Below are 22,510 nucleotides of genomic sequence, written 5' to 3'. Positions count from 1 at the left end.
ACACTACCTCCATGAAAATTGTATTAATACATTAGTGTTCACGATTTACATCTTTGACAGATCATAGAAAATGCAGTTCTAAGAATAAATAATGGACATGACTTATCTCAAGTGGCTATTACTTTCTAATCATGTAGGGTTCTGCTTGGTGGCAGATCCCTTATGCCTATGCTGCCTCCATCCTTTTCTGTCCCAAACCTTCTCCTTCATCTCCTTGCAATTTCCAAACTTCACTTCAACTAGTAACATCCTCCTTTTTCTTCCTCCTTTCACTGACCACTCCATACAGTTGTCAAGATGCTGCTACCTATAACCACATCCTAATCAATTTTCTTTGTTTAGTGTTTTCCCGCACAAGGGCCCTTTCTTCTTTAATCCTATTCATGACTTCCTTATTCCTTACTTTATCGGTCCATCTGACTTTATTCATCCTTCCATTAATTACATAACCTAAATGTTCAGGTTAACAATACATGCATTTCTTCAAACACATTCTTGATGAAAATCCAAGGCGACTCAGAAAGCTCTTCACTATACATGTTTGTTTTTACCATTCCCAAATATTTCAAAACAAAGAGAATCATTTCATATTTCCTTCAGTGACTATAGTAAAATAATGTAGACTGCAACTAGCCGGCATCACAAAAAAAATAGCAGGTAGATGTATTGAATATTAATTAGATTTACATATAATATCCAAGTAAAGATAATTATAACTAATTCACACATGAGCAACCCACCGGGGGTTGGTCTAGTGGTGAATGCATCTTCCCAAATCAGCTGATTTGGAAGTCGAGAGTTCCAGCGTTCAAGTCCTAGTAAAGCCAGCTATTTTTACACGGACTTGAATACTAGATCGTGGATACCGGTGTTCTTTGGTGGTCAGGTTTCAATTAACCACACATCTCAGGTATTGTCGAACTGAGAATTTACAAGACTTACACTTCATTCACACTCATACATATCATCCTCATTCATCCTCTGAACTATTATCTAAAACGGTAGTTACCGGAGGCTAAACAAGAAAAAGAAAGAGAATTCACACATGAGCAATAGATTATACAATTAACTAATTGTATCATGAAATTTTCAAATGTGTGTATACAAAAAGTAAATGTTGATTTACTTTTTTGTAAAAACTTTGTTTTTACAAAACTACCAATTTTTAATCAAATACTAAACTAAATTTACTTTGTCCTAACACTTTCAATCCCTTTTCTTTTAATCCCATCATCTTCAATTACATTTGAACAGAAAACTTGACAAAAAATTTGATGAAAATTTTATGACATAATTCATAAAAATTTTATACGAGGTCTGCTCAGAAAATAAGCAAACATTTTTTTTTTTAATCTTTATTATTAATTTTACAGATTATTGCCCCCTTCAAACTACTCTTCCCCTATTCACACTCTTTTCCTAGCAGTGTTTCCACTTTGCAAAGCAGTCCTGGATAGCTTCACTCCAAATTACCTTTAAGGTCCATGACAAATTTGCTTTAATGTCATCAATAATCTCAAAACGCCATCCTTTTATCACTGATTTTAATTTCGGAAATAAGAAAAAATCTCAAGGAGTCAAGTCTCGCAAGTAGGGAGGTAGTCAACTGATGAATTGACAAAGCTGAGTGTGCAGGCACATTGTCATGGTAAAGGAATCATGATTTGTCTTGCCACAACTCCGGTCTCTTTTTGCAGATTTTTTCATGTAATATTGTAAAACACCTTGATAACATGCATAGTTCACTGTATTACCTTGAGACAAGAATTCAAAATGAAAAATTCTATTAAAATTGAAAAAACAGAGAGCATCACTTGGACATCAGATCAAGACTGACGTGCTTTCTTGGGGCACAGAGATCCTTTGCCAATCCATTGTGATGATTGAACTTTTGTCTCGATATCGTAGCCGTAAACCCAGCTTTCACCTCTCGTTATGAACCTTTTCATGAATGTTTCATCGTCATTGGCTTGTTCAAGAAGTTGCCAACAAATGTCCACTCAATGTTTTTATCTGCTGTTTGGTCATCTCATGAGGAACAAACTTTGCTACAACTTGATGCATGTTCAACTATTCAGTCAAAATATCATGGCATGATCCGATTGAGATGCTAATCTCTGCTGCAAGTTCTATGACAGTAAATAGACAATTTGCACACACCAGATCGTTGATTTTCTGAATCCAGGTGTCATCAGTTGAAGTAGAAGGCCTTCCTGGTCGAGGGTCATCTTTGATTGACTAACGACCACTTTTAAAACGTGAAAACCATTCATAACTTTGCGTATTGACCCAGAGCATCGTCTTCATAAAATTGTTTCAAAAGTTGAAACATTTCTGTGAAAGTTTTCCCCAGTTTCATGCAAAATTTTACATTGCTCCTGAAAGTTGCATATTACAAAAATCGCTACTAAACACTTAAACATGTTGCACTTAAATAACTATAAAACGAAAACTAAATGAGATATCAATAATCCAAGAACATGTGGTTACAGAGGAGGTTATGCACAACACATGCTGCAAATCACATGTCGCTAAATATCTCCACTGGCGCGTAATTAAAAATGTTCGGTTATTTTCTGAACAGACCTTATATATTCTGTACGATTTTACCATTAAAAACTAATAATTTATATAATTTTCATCACTGACAATATAAAACAAAATATCACAAATTTCAAAATTCATTTTTTGTTGATTAACTTTATTTAAAATAGGATATAAAATACTCTGCAAAAGAAAAATGAATTGTACAAAAAAATTCCGTAGAAAATAAACAAGAAAATTTGAGCTTGGGTTTGCAGAACTGATGGTTCCACAATGTCTCAGGGAGTTGTGAGATTGGGACATCTTAGGGAATAGCACATTGCAAAGTGAAGGATATAAAGCAAAGTAGAATATTAATGGTCAAAGATATTCTTACTGATCCAGTTCATGTAAATCACTGAAATTAGGAAATACTGGATGTAATACTCTGTTTGTTATCAGAGTTTTTAATGGAAAATGGTCAATGCTACTTAAAATATTAAATTAAATAAAATAACATTAAAAATGAACCTTCTGTTAAAAGAAGTGTTTAAAACTTTAAGGAGATATACACATGAAAAGCTAATGTAAGAAAAACACACTGTCTGTTATTCAAAATTAGTGTTCTTTAAGAAGAAACCTTTTCTTTAAGCCATATATGATAAACTTACCGAAATTAACTATTGCTACATGCTATTACTCAGCTAATAATACGATAGCCAAGCAAATTAATTACAAAAACATACTTCAACTTAAATATACAAGAATTTTTATAACAGTTTGTTTCACAATTATAACAGCTGAAACTCTATCATCTCCTTTCTTTCATTGTCAAATTACGGTTTTTCTTTTTATTAGAAACATTAGAAAATTTATCTATTCTTCAATTTGTTACAAAACACTTTTTCACTTCATCAGTCCGTCAAATCTTTACTACTGTCCTATAACTGCACGATATAAAAATCTAAATATTTTTCTTTTCTGGCTTCCTCATTATCTATGTTTTGTTCTCAAAACACCGCTACAAACATTTTTAACAGTGTCTAATTTCTAGGTCTGTATCTGTAATAGCACACTTCTTTCTATACAGGAATCCACTTCCTTTCTGACATATTTCCTTTTTTTATTCATAAAAAATACAAGATTAAATTTTTTAAATGTAAATAGCTAATGACATCTAAGGTACCATTAAAGAAAATGTCCAATATTATAAAAAAGGAATACATGATTGTTCTTACCTTCAAATACCTGGTCTATATCAGTAGTAATGAAATCAGACATGTTATGACCATTGATAAGTCCTGTTGTAAATAACGTAGAATTAGTTTCAAGACCTTTTTCAAATTTTTTTGTTCCGTTTATGAATACAAGTTTATCATCTGTTTTACTCACAATATCAGTCAATATTTCTACCCACGTTTCATTACTTTTTTTAATAGTTGAAAGTGAACCTCTAATCACAGCATTACTAACTACCACATCACCTTTTATTATCAATGGTTCGGGCTTTTTTAGTTTAAAATCCTGTAAAAAAAAATCATGAATATATACATTTAAATGATAAGCAGTAGTTAAATTACTTTGAATTATTTACAGGATCTGTACTTAGATTTTTAATATACCATTACATTTGCACCAGTATGTACTAGTACATATACAAACATTGCTGTGTTAATTAAACTGTACTATTAAAATTCTACCAAGACAAATTTAGACTACCAGGCTTCATTTGATATACCTTTTAACAACAGCTTATTCTAACGCATTCAACTCTAGAATAATGCAAACTGTTTCAAGAAGTTTCATGATTTATTATCAAAAAAGTTTAGAAATAGAAAATAAAAATTGTTGAAAATATGTTAAACTTAAAGATTAAAATTTTCTTTAAAAAACGTGTAATGCCATTAAAGGCCACAATAACTTTATTTTTAAGACAGGATTATGCAGCATATTAAAAATGCTAAGCCTGTCCAGGATTCAAACCAAGAACCTTTCAGATAAAAGGGATATTATCATTCTGTCGTTGAGGTCAGTAATTAACGAGAGAAATAATAATTGTGTTAATTACATAAAATAAAATAGAAAATAATCATCAGTTTTCCTTTATGAATAAAACAGGATTATAAAAATTAAAAATAACAAAAAAAAATTATGTTTTACAAAAAAAAGTCTCACTTTTTATTATTATTAGAAGTAATGGAAATTTGCACAATGGCAATTATAGATACATGGCTAGCTAGATTACTAAACAAAAAATCAGGGTAAAATAAAACAAGGAAAGCCACATATTTTCTTACAATGATAACCAACCATTAGTTTTGCCACAAATGTCTACAAGTTATTTACTAAAGAATAACCCTCTTACACAAATTCTCAATTCTCCCTCAATCAATTTCACATCTGGACTGATTCAGCATCAGGATAATTTAAATATTAATTTTTTTTCATGAAAGTCCAGAACCCCTTTTCTTCTGTAATGTTGGTTTATTCCTTTCTAAATTTCAAGTTTGTACAATACTATACTACGAACTAGTAAAATTAATTTTATTTATTAATTTTTCACACTGGTAAACTTATATTTTTGATATTTTTTCTTCAAAAATTTAATGTCTAGGAGATTGTAGACCACCAGGAACATAAATTGTTTAAATAAAAACATAAGCTATTGTAACTACAATAATGCAAGAATTCACTTATTCCACATTTGAGGACTGCCAAACATACATTAAAATGATTTCAAACTTTCTATATTTAACACTGTAAACCTTTTATAACCACAAAAAGCTGTGACATTTCTAGATTTTTTAGACTTTTAGTTATCCAAACTAGGTCTGATCCTGCCTAATCCAAATGAACAGGATTATACTTTATTCATCACTTACAATATTCATTGTAAGTCTAGGAAACTTTCTGACCATCTAAATCTGATAGAAAATTTCATATTTTGCTCTTATCTTAAAATACTACTTTAATTACCTCTTGTTTATTACAATGAACTAATTTAATTAAAATTTTCCTACGTGAGAATCTGTAGTACTATCTTCTAATGAATCGACATCTTCACTTCTTCCAGTTCCATTATAACTATAAAATTCAGATGCTACATCATTATCATCCGGCCCCAACTTATGTCCGTAATATAAATCCCCATTAGTAGAAATTTTCTAAAATTAAAAAATTGACAAAAAGTGTTATAACTCGCAAAATTTGTATCTCAAAATATGTGATAAATTTAAATAACTTTTTAAAGAAAGTTAAAAAAACTTTACCTAAATATATTTGAAGATCTTTATCATCAACCACCATGTTTTTATGTCTGTACGTTAAAGAATAAAGAAAGCAATTTAATCTATTATTTAATAATAAATTTCTCTTTCTATATATAATATTCTCTAAAATAATATCTTATAAAATAATATTACTGCATAAAAATACAGGATGTAAAAAAAAGAATATAGAGATTGTACAACTATTTAATCTCTTAATTATGAGCTACAATAATGAATCACAAATAAAATGAAAGAGTAACTGTTACAGTTTTAGTTGAATGTTCAATGTGAGCACCTTTCAGCGTGTGACACATATCCAACCATTAGGAGAGTACATCTGTACTTGAAGAGACAAGCCTGAAGTAATGGAAACAACAACTGCTTCAATCCTGTGCCTTAAATCGGGTAAATCAGTAGGTAGCAGAGGCACATACACAGAATCCTTTATAAAACCCCAAAGGAAAGAATCAAATGATGTCAGGTCGGGTGATATTGCAGGCTCCACAAACAAGCTCTGTTATTGAGTCCACGCTGACCAATTCAGCAGTTGGGGAAAGCAAATGGGATTTTTTGAACCCCAGATATATTATTAACTTTAACTTTTCCAAAAGATGAAATGTTGACTCATTATTAAATACAATATGATACGATCTAGAAAGTCATGATTTTTAAGCTACAACATTTCAATTGGGAAATCAGCATGCACAAATTCAAAATTTTCTTCTACCACTCTTGGTCATTTCGTACTCTTCTTTATGCACAGACATCTAATTGTTCCAAACTGATTATACCACCGACGAATGTTATTATCATTTGGAAGATCACAATTAAACTTTCTATGGAATGCACATTGAACTGTAATGACAAATTCACAATTAGCAAATTGCAAAACATAGAAGGCTTTCTGTGCAGGAGTCCACCACCCTTTACTAGTCATGCTGTCAAGAAGGAAGATAGGGAATCAATCTATGGTCAGGCATGCAAATAAAACACTCCTTTCTGCTCTTTGATTCTAGCAACACTATACATCTCATCAATGAGATTAAAAAACTAAACTTCAATAATTTTTTTTTGTACACCTAGTATTATTTTATCTATTATCAAACATCTATTTTTATTTTTATTTATGCTTTTTCTTTTTATGTGATACTACCTTAAGATTATCTTTGACATTAAGCAAATTTTGTATGTGGACAATCCAGCTGTATAAAAGCCATTAATTAAATTAATTTCAGGATATGACCGACATAAAATTTACTACACACAAACTCTTATTTGCTTGGATTTCCTTACCTCACTAGAAAATTAAAGGCATTTCTTTAAAAAATTTTCAAAAAGATAGGTTAGTTTGGTACAACTTACAAAATTATTAAGTTTTTATCATCACATCATATTAAACTTGTTTTCTCTACATTGTACCTTCTAATTTAGTACCTTCTAATCTATGCTAATATTTTAAACCTATACGTAAGTGCTAAATCCTAACTTTCACACTGATGTAATCTAATCTCTATTTTTATTCAAAAACGTTTAACCCTTAACGATTTCTTCCACAACTAAAACTATAAATCTTACATATGCTAATATATATAAACAATCTGTAACAATCAGAAGAGATTAGATTTTGGAACACTTATTTTGAACTGCCATACTTTATTAAATATAAATAACTTTCTCACAAATAAAGAATATATCATTAAAAATAAGTGAAAAATAGTTTTAATATCTTCACTTTGTGATACAATTTAAATATGTTAAGTATCATAACCACAATAGTTGAAAGTGAAATAATGGCACTATACACCTACAACTCAGGTATATGGCATAGACATTTAAAAAAAAAACAAGCATACTAGAGAAATGAAGTACCTTCTCTCCATCATGACTATGATTGATACAAAAGCAAAATATACTAATTATCACACTGCACTATAAAAATTTGTTTTGTGTTTAAGAAATGAATTTTCACACACCAACTGTTATTAAAGATTCTAATACTGATAAAATTTTCAATTTAATTAATAATCTAATACATTATTTAAAATAAAAATCGGTAACTGAAAAAAATTCTGATATAAAATAAATATTGATTATTTGGATAGATATTCTATTTTTTAAATAATTTATTAATAGAAGTAATCTTTGATATTAACTGAAATTAGATTTAAAAATAACGTACTCCTTTAACAATAGTTGTGCCATTAACAAAACTATATTTATTTAGCCAAACAGGAGATTTAATCAAAGTTTTCCATTCCTTTCCATTAATATTTTTAACTGTTAAATTAGGACCAGTAAGTATATTCTTCCATGAAGTTGATGATACGAAATCATTTGATGGAAATAATGAAGATAAGTTCTTACCATTAATTTCCTCAACTATAAGATCCTCTGCAGAGAGTGAATCAAAATTTAATTCTCTTAATTTAATCTTAATTTAAAAAAAATAAATTTATTTATAAAATATGGAAATCTAGCAACATCAACACAAAATTAATAAGAACATTTAAAATATACTAGCAAGTAAATTTACTTAAAAAGAAATACACCAGTAATATAATGACTTCTAATAAATTGATAAATCAGCAGTACTGTTATAAAAATACATTTTAAGTTTTGATGGCACATATTTTGGTGATTTTATGGTTTTAGGAGGTTTATTCCACTACATATGACATTCAAATAATATCTGTTATTTTATTTGTTTTTATTATTCTTGTCCAAGAACTAGAATTTTTTCTTTCTAACTATATTTGGTAATTTCTTAATTATAACTGACAAAACAGGCAGAAAACGTCAACCATATAGTAACTTAATCACTGCACTATATATTTTACAAAAATCTTCTCTTAGGGCTCCACCCAAAAATGTAGTTTCCATGTCAGATTCAAAGCATCAAATTCAAACCAATTAATTGATTAAACAACACTATCACTTAACTTAAAAATGTGTCATATAATGTTGAAATGACAAAAGAATGTGTTTTATCACATTTTAATCAAATCTCTTATCAAAAGACTTAGCTCACTGGGTATTGTAAAGTATTAGGAGTAAAGGGTAAATGAAGAGTAGGTGAATGTAGTAAGCAACTCTTATATCAATATCATGAAGATAAATTAATTTCCAATAACAAAGGTGAATGTAAGGTGTATAGAATAGCGATGATAAGTAATGCTAACCTTTCAATTCAGGAAGTTAATAGTTTGAGACCTAGCTGATAGTTATATTTTAATGCTGATGGCACTCAAAAATGTTCCCAGCCATCATTCTATAACCACATTAACAACACATTCTGAAATACTGATTAATGGGTGTAACAAGCTACAGGTATGTTTATTAGCTAATCAAGAGGCATAACTGCTACAAATTCCAAATCAAGAGAGTTATAATAGATAGGTATGCATTGCAGGCAAAATCTAGATACATGTAGTCTCCAGATGAGCATCCTGGAATATCATATAAATCAATAATAAATCAAATGTCAAGAGAAAAAAGGTAGAATATGAAATGTAACCATAACTCTTCCTCTGTTAACCATAAAACACCCTAGTGCTGCTTTTGGATCAGATTTTTTTTTACTGATCATCTGGAGGTAGAAATTCTATGGCTCAGAGACCCATAGAAAAGACTGTATATTGGTGGACAGAGAACGCCTTGTTAAGAAAATCAGCTTGGTGGTTAGAATTATGCAACGAGCCAAATGGGGAAACACAAATGCAGAGGCTAAGACTGAAGAATACCATATGGCCAGAAAGAGACTTAGAGCAACTATAAAGAAAGCAGAGACCAATGCTTGGGAAGAAGAACTCGTTAATGAGTTTGATTATAACCCATGGAGTAAAGCCTACCAGATTGTAACGAAGAAATTTGGTAGGCAACTCCCAAACCTGTCTAGGGGCCAGACACTAAGGGCTGTACTGTCCCTTTCTTCAGTGGAGGAAACAGAAAGAACAGAGATTCCTTGCACCCATGGTCAACGTGTTACAATAGATGACTTGAACAGCGCTGCTGCTAGAATCAATAAAAGAGCCCAGGACCTGATGGTGTTCCTGGTGCGATGATAAGCGGTCTAGTTGAAAGGTGCCCTTGAACAATTCTTGAAACCGTGAATGATGCATTAACAAACTGCAAAATCCCTGGATGCTGGAAGGAGGCCAAATTGGTCCTCTTCCTAAAATCAGGTGCAAAAAAAGTGGGGGCATTGCTTACACACCTCTGTGTCTAATATGTTAGGCAAGTTGTTCGAGAGAATGGTTGCTGAGAGCGTGGGGGATGAGCTAGATGCTAAGAGTGGGCTACCCCCAAATCAATATGGATTCATAAGGAGAAGTCCACCACAGATGTGATGGACTAGGTGAGAGACAGGGCGGTGGGCACATGGCACAGTAGGTGGATACTGCACTGCTAATAATTTTACTCGACGCGAAAAACACATTTACCAGTACTATGGCCAGTTGTTATGGATTTATTGAGGGACAGGGGTATCAGTGAATACCTGCTGTCAACACTAAACGGTTACCTATAAGAGCAGAAGTTGTCTGCAGACACTGAGGATGGGCTCGCTGAAGTTAATATGGTGGAGTGCCACAAGGTTCTGTATTGGGCCAATTTTATGAAACGCAGTATATGATGGCCTCTTGAGTACTGAGCTTTCGGGTGACAGTCACATGGTATATGCGGATGACCTGGCACTGTTGGTGACAGATCATACTGAAAATGAGGCGGAGGAAACTGCAAATAGTGCCATATGCAGGATAAGTGAGTGGCTGAGAACGAGGAAAATGTCTCTGACCCTGAATAAAACATCTGTAGTTGCTGTAGTGGGCAGAAGAAAACTGAGGGGATTGGCGGTGACGGTGGATGGCACCAAAATAGAATCCGGAAGTGCAAAGTATCTGAAGTGTGAGTAGAAAGGTCTGGACTCTTCTCAACCGAAGTGAAAGAAGTGTCGCAACATGCAGAGAGAATGATAATTGAAGCTAATAAGTTATTCTCATCTAGAAGGGACCCACGTGCTAGCTGGAGGTGACTGACGTTATCTGTTGCTACATCAATAATATTGTACGCGATCCCTATGTGATCCTCAGCGTTAGAGAAAAAGAGTAATGCAAATTGCCTAATCTCACTTCAACGAAGAGCAGCGTTAGGAATAACTGTCACATCGAACTACATTCAGACCTGTTGATGTTGTAGCTGGGATATCCCCAGTGACATTAAGGGCTAGAAAACTGGTGCGAAGAAGAGAGGAAATCTCCAAATCAATGACCAAGGAACATCTGATGAGGGAAGGGCAGATGCAAAGTGATGAGACAAATAAGGCCAGATGGACTAAATTCCTAATACCGCAGCTCTCACCGTGGCTTAGGAGAAAACATGGTGAACCCACTTGTTAGCTTACACAACTGTTGTCAGAACACAGGGGGTTTTCCACTTTCCTGTTTAGGTTCAAAAGAAGGACACCTGATTATCAATACTGCAGATTAGAAGATACAGCTGAATATACCTTTTACAACTGTCATAAGTGGGATCAGGATAGGCATCTTTATGGCTGGGGTGGCTGACAACAGATAATACCGCTGAATATATGCTGAGAGGATGCGCTCAGTGGGAGTAGGTGTCAGAGTTAACCACTGACAAACTAAAGGAACCACTGACAAAGACCAAGGAAGATGAAGCTGGAATCTGGGTTAAAGATTGACACAAAATACAGATAAAAGAGAAAGGAGGAAGAGGGGGTCGGAACAGCCCTCCATATAGTTGTTGTTTGTCTGGATGGGCAGCAGCAATGAAGCAGTGGGACTACTTTTCCCGACCCCTTGAGTGAAAAAGACCAAGACCCAGCCATTGGTTGGGGCTGCTGGAAATGACATAGTCAGGCCTGGTGCAGCTCCTCCTTGGTGGTTAGAGGAACGCACCCCCGAAGCTGAGTGCTTAAATGCTGATCCAGCTGTGGTGTCTAGACGAGGCCTACTGCAAAGGTAAAAGCTGAATTATAAATCACTGATGCAAATGTCTACCAAGGAATTTACATTGGCGGTATTCCAATGAGGCCTGACTTATTACTATAAGATGTAAAAAGTTAGAGGCCGAAAGATGACTCCCATTAAAGCCCATCAGGGCTAGAAACGGGAGGAATGGTGTGATGACCAGAAGTGTCACAAGGCAGGTGTCTTCCCCTATGGGGTTGGAATGATCTGGCACTGGGTGGGGGGTACAGTGAGATAGGAGTTTTAGTCAGTAGGGTGCAGGAACATATATGCTCTTAATAAAATCTAGCCGAACCCGTGCAAGTCCAACACTCCGTCATTTATGGGAGGTACGTAAATGGTATTTCTCAGACTCATCAAGAACAAAAAAAAGAAAAAAATACAAATCATAAATTCTACTTTAGACCTTGAATAACAAAAATAGACTTGTTGAAAAATCAAAATGATAACATAAAAATGCACGAAAGAAACAATACCGATGTTCTTCAGAAACTTTACTTTGACATTTTTTCATACCCTACATATAGCCCAGATGTGAAGCTCAACAATTTCCTTACCTTAAAAGTGTTATCAAGAAAACTTATTTTATTGCACACGATTAAATTAAGTAGATGTGTATAGTAATTGATCAAGAGTAATTTGCCTATTTAGAAAACCAGTCAGATGAATGAATTGAACTACCTGAATGGTAGTACTAGATTATGAAAGTAATCACAATAAAGGAAAAATGCAATAAGACAATAAAAAGAATTGTCATTTAAAATATATTTAATTAATCTTAGTAAGGAATAACCACATTGATGTTTTTACATTTTTCCACATATACTGGAAAATGTGATCATTGTAACCATACATAAAAAGAAAAAATGCAAAACAGATGAGTAACTATAAATAATTTTACTATCTTTCCTTTTTTTTAAAGATATTCATGAAAAACTAATAAAAAAGAGAGACTGCTTTCCTTTTATTATACTAAAAAAGATTTATCTAACAATTTACAATTTTGCCAGTGAAAAACATTGAAGGTGGATTCTAGAAGGTAAACATACTTTAATTATCTTAATAACAATCACAGGGAAGCATCTATCTATTGATATCATAAAGAACTTAAGGAATATAAACTTTATAGTCACTATTATACCAATCATAACAACCTGCTATAATAATAGCATAGTAGCTGTAATAATAAAGTAATAAGGTTCTAAAAAATATCATGGACTGTGTAATGTGATTTACTAGCCATTAGCTGTAATAATAAAGTAATAAGGTTCTAAAAAATATCATGGACTGTGTAATGTGATTTACTAGCCATTTAATAGCAAATTATCAACGCATAAAGAAGTACATGTGATTATATTAATGAACATTTAAAATAATGTGTGGGATGCTGCAAAAGTGTCCTAGGAAGTATTCTAATACAATTTAAAAACAAATTTATACAACAGAACTCTAAATAGCAGTCTGGCTACTTTCATCAACAATACTAACTTATCTCACAGATGCCTGATGAACTAAGTATTTTACTCAACATAGAGTAGCATCAGATAAAATAAAAACTCCTTAATTTAATCAATTAAAATACCCATTTAAACTACATAAGAAGACATTCCTTAATTATCTAAATAAAAAATAAATATTACCTGAATATTTTTTACCAAATTGTAATACATCCTTTGACAGATCAATTCCATTAACTTTTCCTATCGATGATAAAATAATGTCACCATGAACTACTAACTTATTTTTTAATGTTAAATTTCCATCAATCATAATTGGACCATCTTTAAAAATTAAATTTTCTGCCATAATATTATTAATTTTTTTGATATAAATATGATCGGCTTTTAAATGACTTATTACTTTATTTCCTCTAATTTTCTTGGGTCTATCTACTCTAAAGAAAATTAAAAATAATAAAAATTAATCTAATTTTGTGATAATCTCATATTTAACAACACAAAAACTTAATTGAACCTCCACAACCACCGTAATTTTTCTATAAAAAGCCTAGATAACTTGGGGAAGTGAATTATGTCCGAAGTGCTATGATAACTGTTCAAAAAGAAACCAAAAACGAGTAACCCAAGTTACAATGGTCCAAATCTACTATTACCCAAGTACTATGTATGGGTCATATGCCTAATAGAGTGTAGTCAAGTATTCTAGCAATTCTCACACTAGCTGCATTATGACATATTTGTTACAATCAAGTTTTGAGAAGAATTTACAAACTGTACACAGTTTTATATGTGGTTTATCATTCCAAATTAACTAGAATTATAGTCAAGGTTATTGAAGGCTGTTATCAAAAATCATGTCATCATATTAAAAAAAAATTTGGAAAAAATCATAGCTTGACCACGTATGTATTTTGCCAATATAGGTTGTTTTGTGTACTTAACACATAAAGAATATTGTTAAACTCCCCTCCCAATCATAACCATGTTTCTACAGAAATGTTTTTGTTAAAAAAAAAAAGTAAAATCCACCTTGGAAGTTGAAGCCTTGAAGGCTGCCATTATCAAATAATAGAAGAGATAAGAACCAGTACACAATTCCACAAACAGAGATTCCAGAGTGCTCCAACAATTAAAAAATTCTGGAAGCAGTATAATGCATTACTCAATGTAGTACTTCCCTTTTTAAGGCAGAAAAACCAGAATATAATGTAAATTACCAAATAAATTATTTCCCAATGCAACTCTGTTTCTTTATAACACAAAAACTGAATTGAATCTCCATAACACAACTTTAATTAATTTTTTTTAATATAAATTTACTTTTTTTTACATAATTCTACTGTACTTGTAGAGTAGATGCCAAATCGTTTCTTAAATTAAAAATAAACATTATCAGATTTTAATAATAATAGCTCATGATAATAAAAAATAAATATTTATTATGAAATTTTTATCTTTAAATAAATATATTTTACAATTGAAATGAAATAAAAGCTTACAGTAGGTATAAAAAACTTTTTCCTGAGGAATGACAGCAGATATATATAACTGTAAACTAAAACTAATATTAAACCCTATGCTTAGCTAGGTGACAGTTTTTAAATACTTTTACCTCATTAACTAACCACTATCCCTCAGATTACACAGTTACATATGACTGAAATACTCAATTTTTACCAACTAGATTTTTTACTGACTGAAGTATTAATACATAAAAAATAAATTGGTCATAATTCCTAAAAAAAATAGCATCAACAAACCAACATTAATTGAGTTCATTCCTGGAAAGTAATTGAGAGAAATGTGAAATCATCAATGTGTAATGTTTGTAAGCACAAAACCCTACGAAAGAAATTTGAGGAATAATTTATCCATCTTGACAACTGCATGAAATGATAATTCCAAATAGTATAAATATCCAGCAGGGCTAAATATTCCTTACAGAGTATTTACAGGATTATTTGTTAATTTTTCCATTTGCAATATTGTTAATATTACATTTCATACTTTTCATGAAACTATATTCTACATATTTGAAGGATAGTGCAATGTCAAACCACAATCATATCTCTATATTCTCTATGCTGATGTATGCAAAATTCTCATTCAGCCCAATTATTGCATAACCAATTAAACAAAAATACAGTAAATAGTAATAAGGTAAAAATAGTTTAGAGAAAGTAAAAATTCATTAAAAGATAAGTGAACTAGTCAATTTATAGTCCTTTTTTTTTACATAAATCCTGATATCAATTTACAGTCAGTAAATTGACATGCATTCTAAAAAAAACCATCACATTAGAAGTCAAAAGATAATAGATGAAGTGAAACTGCATTAACTCAATTATGAAAAATTTTGAGAAAATTGTTTTTTGGCAAAGAAAAAAAAGGATGCAAAAAATTTGCATTTCCCAGCTTGGCCGGTCAAGTCAAACAATGCAATTTTCTGTATTTTAGGTCTGGGGACTATAATTTAAAAAAAATTGTACATATTTCTTGATAGCTCTATATATGTTGTATAAACTTTAAAAAAAGATTTTTTTGTTTATATATCATTACAGGTAACAATTTTGCTTTAATAAAGTTTTCTCTAAAATTCCTCTGAAGAAAATCAAAATTGTTTTTTTTACAATATCTCCAAACCCTGGTGACAAGTAAAAAAAAAACAAAAAAAACATTAACATGATCAAAGCCCCATGTATAGAAATATCTGAGTCAAATTAAAGAAAATTGGTTTGGTCAATTCTGAAATATAAGGCCAAAAGCAGATATAACTTGTTATTCTAGCTATACTTGCCAGGAAAGTAAAATTTAAATTTTCTTAAATCTAATTTATAACAAGATATGAGAAAAATACTTTAGTCAAATTTCTGTCAATACCAGTCACATCCAAACAACACAAATAATATCCTTCCTAAATTAACTGAAAACCATGGAGAAGAGAATTGAAAATTAAAAAAACTTTACAAATAAAACTCAATTTTATTTACTTAACAAAACTTTACAAATAGACCACATTCAAATAAAATTTTGTCCTAAAAGTTTTTAATCATTATTATTAATTTAAAAAAAAATTACTTGAAAGTATTATATAATAAATCAATGACGAACATTCCATTAATTTTTCCAGATACTTCAGCATTCTTTACAAATGTTTTCCCTTTCACAAGTACATTGCCTTTAACTTTTCCAAAATTGCGTAATAAATCACTGACAGAAACTTTGTTTTCTAATTCATACTTTATTTCACTCACTGTTGTATTTATTCGTTTAACCATATTCATACTATAAGAATCTTGTTCAAGATTATTTGTAACATTTTCATAACCAACATCTTTGCCAAAAAATATTTTTGATGTTACAATTTCATCAACTGTCCAGTTTCCAGTTACTACATTAGTTTCATTTCTTTTAAAAATAAAATTTGCTCTATTTTGAGCTTCAGTTATATTTCTTCTTTGTTGATTCCATAGTTCCTAGAAAAAAAAGTAGTATAGAATATGGTTTTGTTTAATCAATAACCGAACATAATGGCAGATTTGGCTCAGTTAGTTTAACTCTGCTCTTTTTAATGATAACATTATATTATTTTAATTTAAAATACTCAAAGAATTAAGAAACTGTTAAATGAGATTTCACAATGAAATATAAACTGAAAAAACAAAACATACAGAAATTACAAAATGTTTCAATAATTTCAAATATCAAAATAAAAAATAAACATCAAGTGGAAAAATATAATATAGTTTTTCCAAAAGAATTGCTATTTAAAAACAGGACTCGCTACCATAGGGTGAATTAAATGTGTACTTGAGAGGATATTCTTGATGAATTTCACGACAAATAACGGAAACAGCACCAATGTAACAAGAAAAAACCACTAAAATGCAGGCTGAAGATCATGGTTGATGAGATCGTGGCTTTTATGTTTGAAAAAAGTAGATTTTACAAAACCCTCCTCGACCCACACTCTCTTAGGATTCGATGAGGTGGTCTTGGCTCCGTACGAGTGGCATGAGTTTGAGCGACCAGCCACTATTTTATCCGATGCCATCTGCATAACCTGCAACATCGTTCGTGGTTCGTACATGAACAGGGAAAGCCATAATTCACAAATTTTTTCTGAAGGTTGGACGGGGATATAAAATAAATGAAGTGCCTCACAGCATCATTTACCTACAGCATTATTTACTGGTTAACACCAAATCCATGCAGAATGTAACTGAGTGTGTAAGCAATCAAGAAGCAAACCCAATAAACCTCAGAGGCAAAGAGTTAACCATGAGGCTGCATTTGGGAAGCTGAAACGACGGGTTTGATTTTCATTGATAATTGAGAATATAAAAATTCCTCACCCAGACCCTCCATCGGACAGTCGATACGAGAAGCTTAAATGGTTAACGCAAGAAATCATGCGCTTTCTCAAATATTTAGATTTCAGTCTTACAACAATGAACAGGCAGATAATAAATTTAGACTCTGTGAATGCAGTGTTTGACGAAACCATCACAGGTAAAAAATAACATACTCTTATTCGTATGTACTCTATAAATACTCCATACTCATTACATAGTAGGGTTTGTATAACAGCCATAAGAAATCCCATTCAATAAGACATGTACAGGCTGCCGTCTGAGAGCTACCTGTACATATATACACAAACTGTTTATATTCTTTCGGAGTCAGGCTCAGACCATTCAATATCCATTTTAAGTTTGCTCAGCACCCTACGCCATGTTAAGTATTTCTAAAGAAAGTACAGTCTTCTTTCTTGAACTCATAACTGGTTGAACAGTATTACAATACACAATTAACTACAATTACATACATCAACAAATATAATTTAAAATTTTATTTTTATTACATCAATACATTTTTACAATTCATTTTTACATTACATAAATTTATACAAACATTTGCTCAATAACTCAGAGGCATTGTTAATCTGGTCACTACAGATTTTAAACAATAATTACATTTAATTAAATTTTATCATAAATGTTCAACTTTTTTAAATCATTCTGAAAGTAGCTGCTTCAATTTTAATGGAGTATTAACATAGGCCCATGGCAGGGTGTGAATTTTATTTACAGAAATGCATATATCATTGAAATTACGAAGGGCTAATTTATTCATTTGAATCGTTTCAATAAAATTTTTCTTGGATCTAATATTTTCATGATTTTAATAATAACAGTAGCACTATTGAGTAAACACTTTTTAAACAAATCTTTGAATTTTATAGTAGTATGTACTATTTTAGTATGTTTTATAGTAGTATTAAGTTGCAGGTAAATGCATTTTCAATAAGAATAAATCACCCGATTTGCTCGACCGCTGCAACACTTGCCCCTATTGTAACAGTTTTCTCCGGACAACATGTTTCTGAAAAAGTAATTCTAAATTAAAAATTGAACATTTGTGAATTGAAAATAAAGCTTCCATTTAACCTTGGAACTAATGGGGGACAGAATGGCGCAATATGTCTAATGACTTTTTTGAAGCCATTTGCCTTTGAAAATTTTTGTATATGCTGCTGAGATCATATCACTGAACATTTTGAATTGTTCATCAAATACGATCTCAACCTTAGTTTTAATTATTTTTAACAGTCTCTGAATGAAACACTTTCTATCTCCAGGTTTCATACCATCTGAAACATAGTATTTACTGTTCAGTAAATATCTTCTTATACAGCATATACACCAGAAACTGTTTGTTTTATCGCTTTATATCCACTGACGGTGAGTGAGTGAAACTTGCTATAAGATCACCTCTTCGTCGAAATATGATAAATCATTTGCTTATGAAATAGAGAAACTTTCATAAAGGTCCATAGTTCATCGATTTCAGTTCTTTTAAACTGTTTAGCATCTACTTAGTTGATTGGTCATGCTATGTCTAACATTTCACCACATGTTAACATAGTGCAGAGAGTGTTCTCTTGTGCCAACTGATTTCCTTCCACAGCTACCGGGTAGCAATATCCTTGTTGAAGGATATCGCTGACTGAAGATTTTTGAAATTTGAAACACTGCCTTCATTGTCAGTGAATGATGGGATAGAGCTTTTTCAGCCCCTCTTCCCAATGCCTCCTGCCCCAAGATTACAAACATTAAGCCGTATATGTAATATAATTATACAACAGCGAGTAAATTGACATTTACAGCAATGTCTTTGTTTACGGCCAGATGTTGAGGCAGGAAGAGAACACTGCCAGCTTTAACCAAGAATAATCGCTGTCCCTGAACTGATGAAGACCTGATGGACCTGGCTGCAGTTCATTGTGAACTTTCAGCATGTTTTAAACATTTGGCTCTGCTGTTGCAGCTAATAACACAGCTCATCCAACTCAAAAAGAGGTCATCTCCTTCCATTTGTTAACCTGGAAGGAACCCAGTTGAAGTTTTTGAATGGCTTGCTCAAGATCAATGACCTCTCCATCATTGGAAAGGTTGCATCTTCCTGTGCGAGACATCTGCAGAAAAACTTCCCTTTTGAAATATGAATTCTTATTATGTTAATTACATTGGAATTAAATATCTGAAACTTCACTGAAAAATGCATCCGCATCAGAATGGTTTCTAAAACAAAGAAAAACATAATATCCATCTAAATAATACCATAATGCAATTTCTTTCTGTACATATTTAAATAAATGAATACACTTAGGTTGATTTTATTGAAAATAACCTTAATGCTGATATAAATGGAAAGTGTTGAGTAAAGGTTTGTTGGAAAAAATCACAAAAATAAATCTTTACTGCAAACTCACATGATAAATGATAGTTATTTAACAAATTATATTACTTAAAAGAAAGACTAAAATTAAATTGTTAGATACATAACGTACAAACAAAGAAATTTATCCTGATAATCAGAGATAATATATTTTGAATATATGGCTTTATTACCTTAAATGAAACAAAGGATCAGACTGGCTGAAAACAAAACTATTCATCGAAGATAAATTAATCCTGAAAACAATTTATAGGCATTATGACAAAGTAAATTATTAAAAAAACAAAGTCTGCATTAATTTTATAAACATAAATATTATTTAAATCTAACAGCACTCAATCTTAATTTATTTTAATTGCATAATTAATGGTGTTCCCTTATAATTCTCACCTCATTCGATACTGTTGTTGTTGATTTACAAGTAGTTTTTTATTCAAGTTTAAAGCACTGTAACAAAACAAATTAATTTTTCTTTATTAGTATTTAAATGGACTAATTTTAACTTTAAAACAGCCTATCATTATTTTATTTTCAGCACTTAATTAGACGATTGGAAGCAAGCAAGTATATAAAGTGCATAATTATTATTTAGTAAGTAATACATACAAAGTGTTATAGTCATGATACAAAAGAAAGCAGGAGCAGATAAATGTGAAGAATGCAGAACAATTAACTTAACTGGTCATGCATCAAAAATCTTAACTAGAATTCTGTACAGAAGAATTGAGAATAGAGTGAAAGAAGTGTTAGGAGAAGACCAATTTGGTTTCAGGAAAAGTATATGGACAAGGGAAGCAATTTTAGGCCTCAGATTAATAGTAGAAGGAAGATTAAAGAAAAAACAAACCAACATATTTGGCATTTATAGACCTAGAAAAGGCATTCGATAACGTAGACTGGAATAAAATGTTCAGAATTTAAAAAAAATTAGGGTTCAAATACAGAGATAGAAGAACAATTGCTAACATTTACAGGAACCAAACAGCAACAGTAATAATTGAAGAACATAAGAAAGAAGCCGTAATAAGAAAGGGAGTCTGACAAGGATGTTCCTTATCCCCATTACTTTTTAATCTTTACATAGAACTAGCAGTTAATGATGTTAAAGAACAATTTAGATTATGAGTAACAGTACAAGGTGAAAAGATAAAGATGCTACGATTTGCTGATGATATAGTAATTCTAGCTGAGAGTAAAAAGGATTTAGAAGAAACAATGAATGGGATGGATGAAGTCCTGCGCAAGAACTACCGCATGAAAATAAACAAGAACAAAACAAAAGTAATGAAATGTAGTAGAAATAACAAAGATGGACCACTGAATGTGAAAATAGGAGGACAAAGGATTATGGAGGTAGAGAATTTTGTTATTTGGGAAGTAGAATTACTAAAGATGGACGAAGCAGGAGCGATATAAAATGCCGAATAGCACAAGCTAAACGAGCCTTCAGTAAGAAATATAATTTGTTTACATCAAAAATTAATTTAATGGAAATATCGCCATATAAGCTTTATATGGAAGTGAAACTTGGATGATCGGAGTATCTGAGAAGAAAAGATTAGAAGCTTTTTTTTAGGAGAATGTTAAAAATCAAATGGGGGGATAAAATGACAAATGAAGAGGTTTTGCGGCAAATAGATGAAGAAAGAAGCATTTGGAAAAATATAGCTAAAAGAAGAGACAGACTTATAGGCCACATATTAAGGCATCCTGGAATAGTCGCTTTAATATTGGAGGGACAGGTAGAAGGAGAAAAAATTGTTTAGGCAGGCAACGTTTGGAATATGTAAAAAAAATTGTTAGGGATATAGGTTGAAGGGGGTATACCGAAATGAAAGAACTAGCACTAGATAGGGAATCTTGGAGCTGCATCAAGCCAGTCAAATGACTTAAGACAAAAAAAAACGAAGTGTGTAATAATTATTTTGGAAGTAAAATATAAAAAGTGTGTAATTATTATGCTAATATCTTATTTTATAGAAACTAAACTCTTACATATAGAAATAAGTATTATTTGAAGTGCATAATTATTATTTGAAAAATGTAATATAAATTTGCACCACAGGCATGTAAATGGCTATTGATTTTATTACTTAAGAGAGGTTACTTAAATGTATTAATTTTAATCTAACAGTAACTATGAATATTAATTCTATTTCCAGTTTGCAATTCATATCTTATTTTTTAGAGAAACTGAACTAGGACATTTGCTTATAAATATTATTTTATGTGCACAATTAAACTAGAGAAAGTAAAGTATATAAAGTGAGCAATTTTACAGAAATTATGCATTTACAGAAAATATCTTATTTTATAGAAATTAAAAATATACAACTGCCTATAAATATTATTTAAAATATGTAACAACAAAATAGTGCATTTGTATATGGATATAGACTAGTAACAAGAACGTTCCCTCATAATTTTCACCTTATTGGTGATTAAGATGCTGCTGTACTTGTTGGCATTATTGTACTGATAGTTGCTGCTGTACAATTAGCAATAATTTGGACTATCACTATAACAAAAG

The 22,510-nt window shown here is 31.3% G+C and overlaps 1 protein-coding gene across 11 annotated transcripts in view; it reads right to left on the bottom strand.

The window, feature by feature from the left end:
* Window positions 1-16,207: 16,207 nt before the first annotated feature.
* The window catches only part of LOC142332333 (uncharacterized), a 64,392-nt gene continuing 58,089 nt past the window's right edge, over window positions 16,208-22,510 (bottom strand). For 5 of the 11 annotated variants that reach the window (XR_012758256.1, XR_012758261.1, XR_012758257.1 and 2 more), the window contains 2 exons: window positions 20,371-20,427; window positions 16,208-16,715 (listed from right to left, as the gene is read on the bottom strand). Coding sequence is in view for 2 of the 11 variants with exons in the window: in XM_075378713.1 (XP_075234828.1) it covers window positions 20,410-20,427 (18 nt within the window). In the remaining 9 variants the exon portion in view is untranslated. The other 6 variants (XR_012758262.1, XR_012758266.1, XR_012758260.1 and 3 more) reach the window with 4 other exon arrangements.

The sequence above is a fragment of the Lycorma delicatula genome, chromosome 11, assembly GCF_047948215.1.
Source record: "Lycorma delicatula isolate Av1 chromosome 11, ASM4794821v1, whole genome shotgun sequence".
Taxonomy (NCBI): Eukaryota; Metazoa; Arthropoda; class Insecta; order Hemiptera; family Fulgoridae; genus Lycorma; species Lycorma delicatula.
The sequence above is the reverse complement of the archived record's forward strand: the minus strand, read 5'-3'. Positions and strand labels throughout refer to the sequence as shown.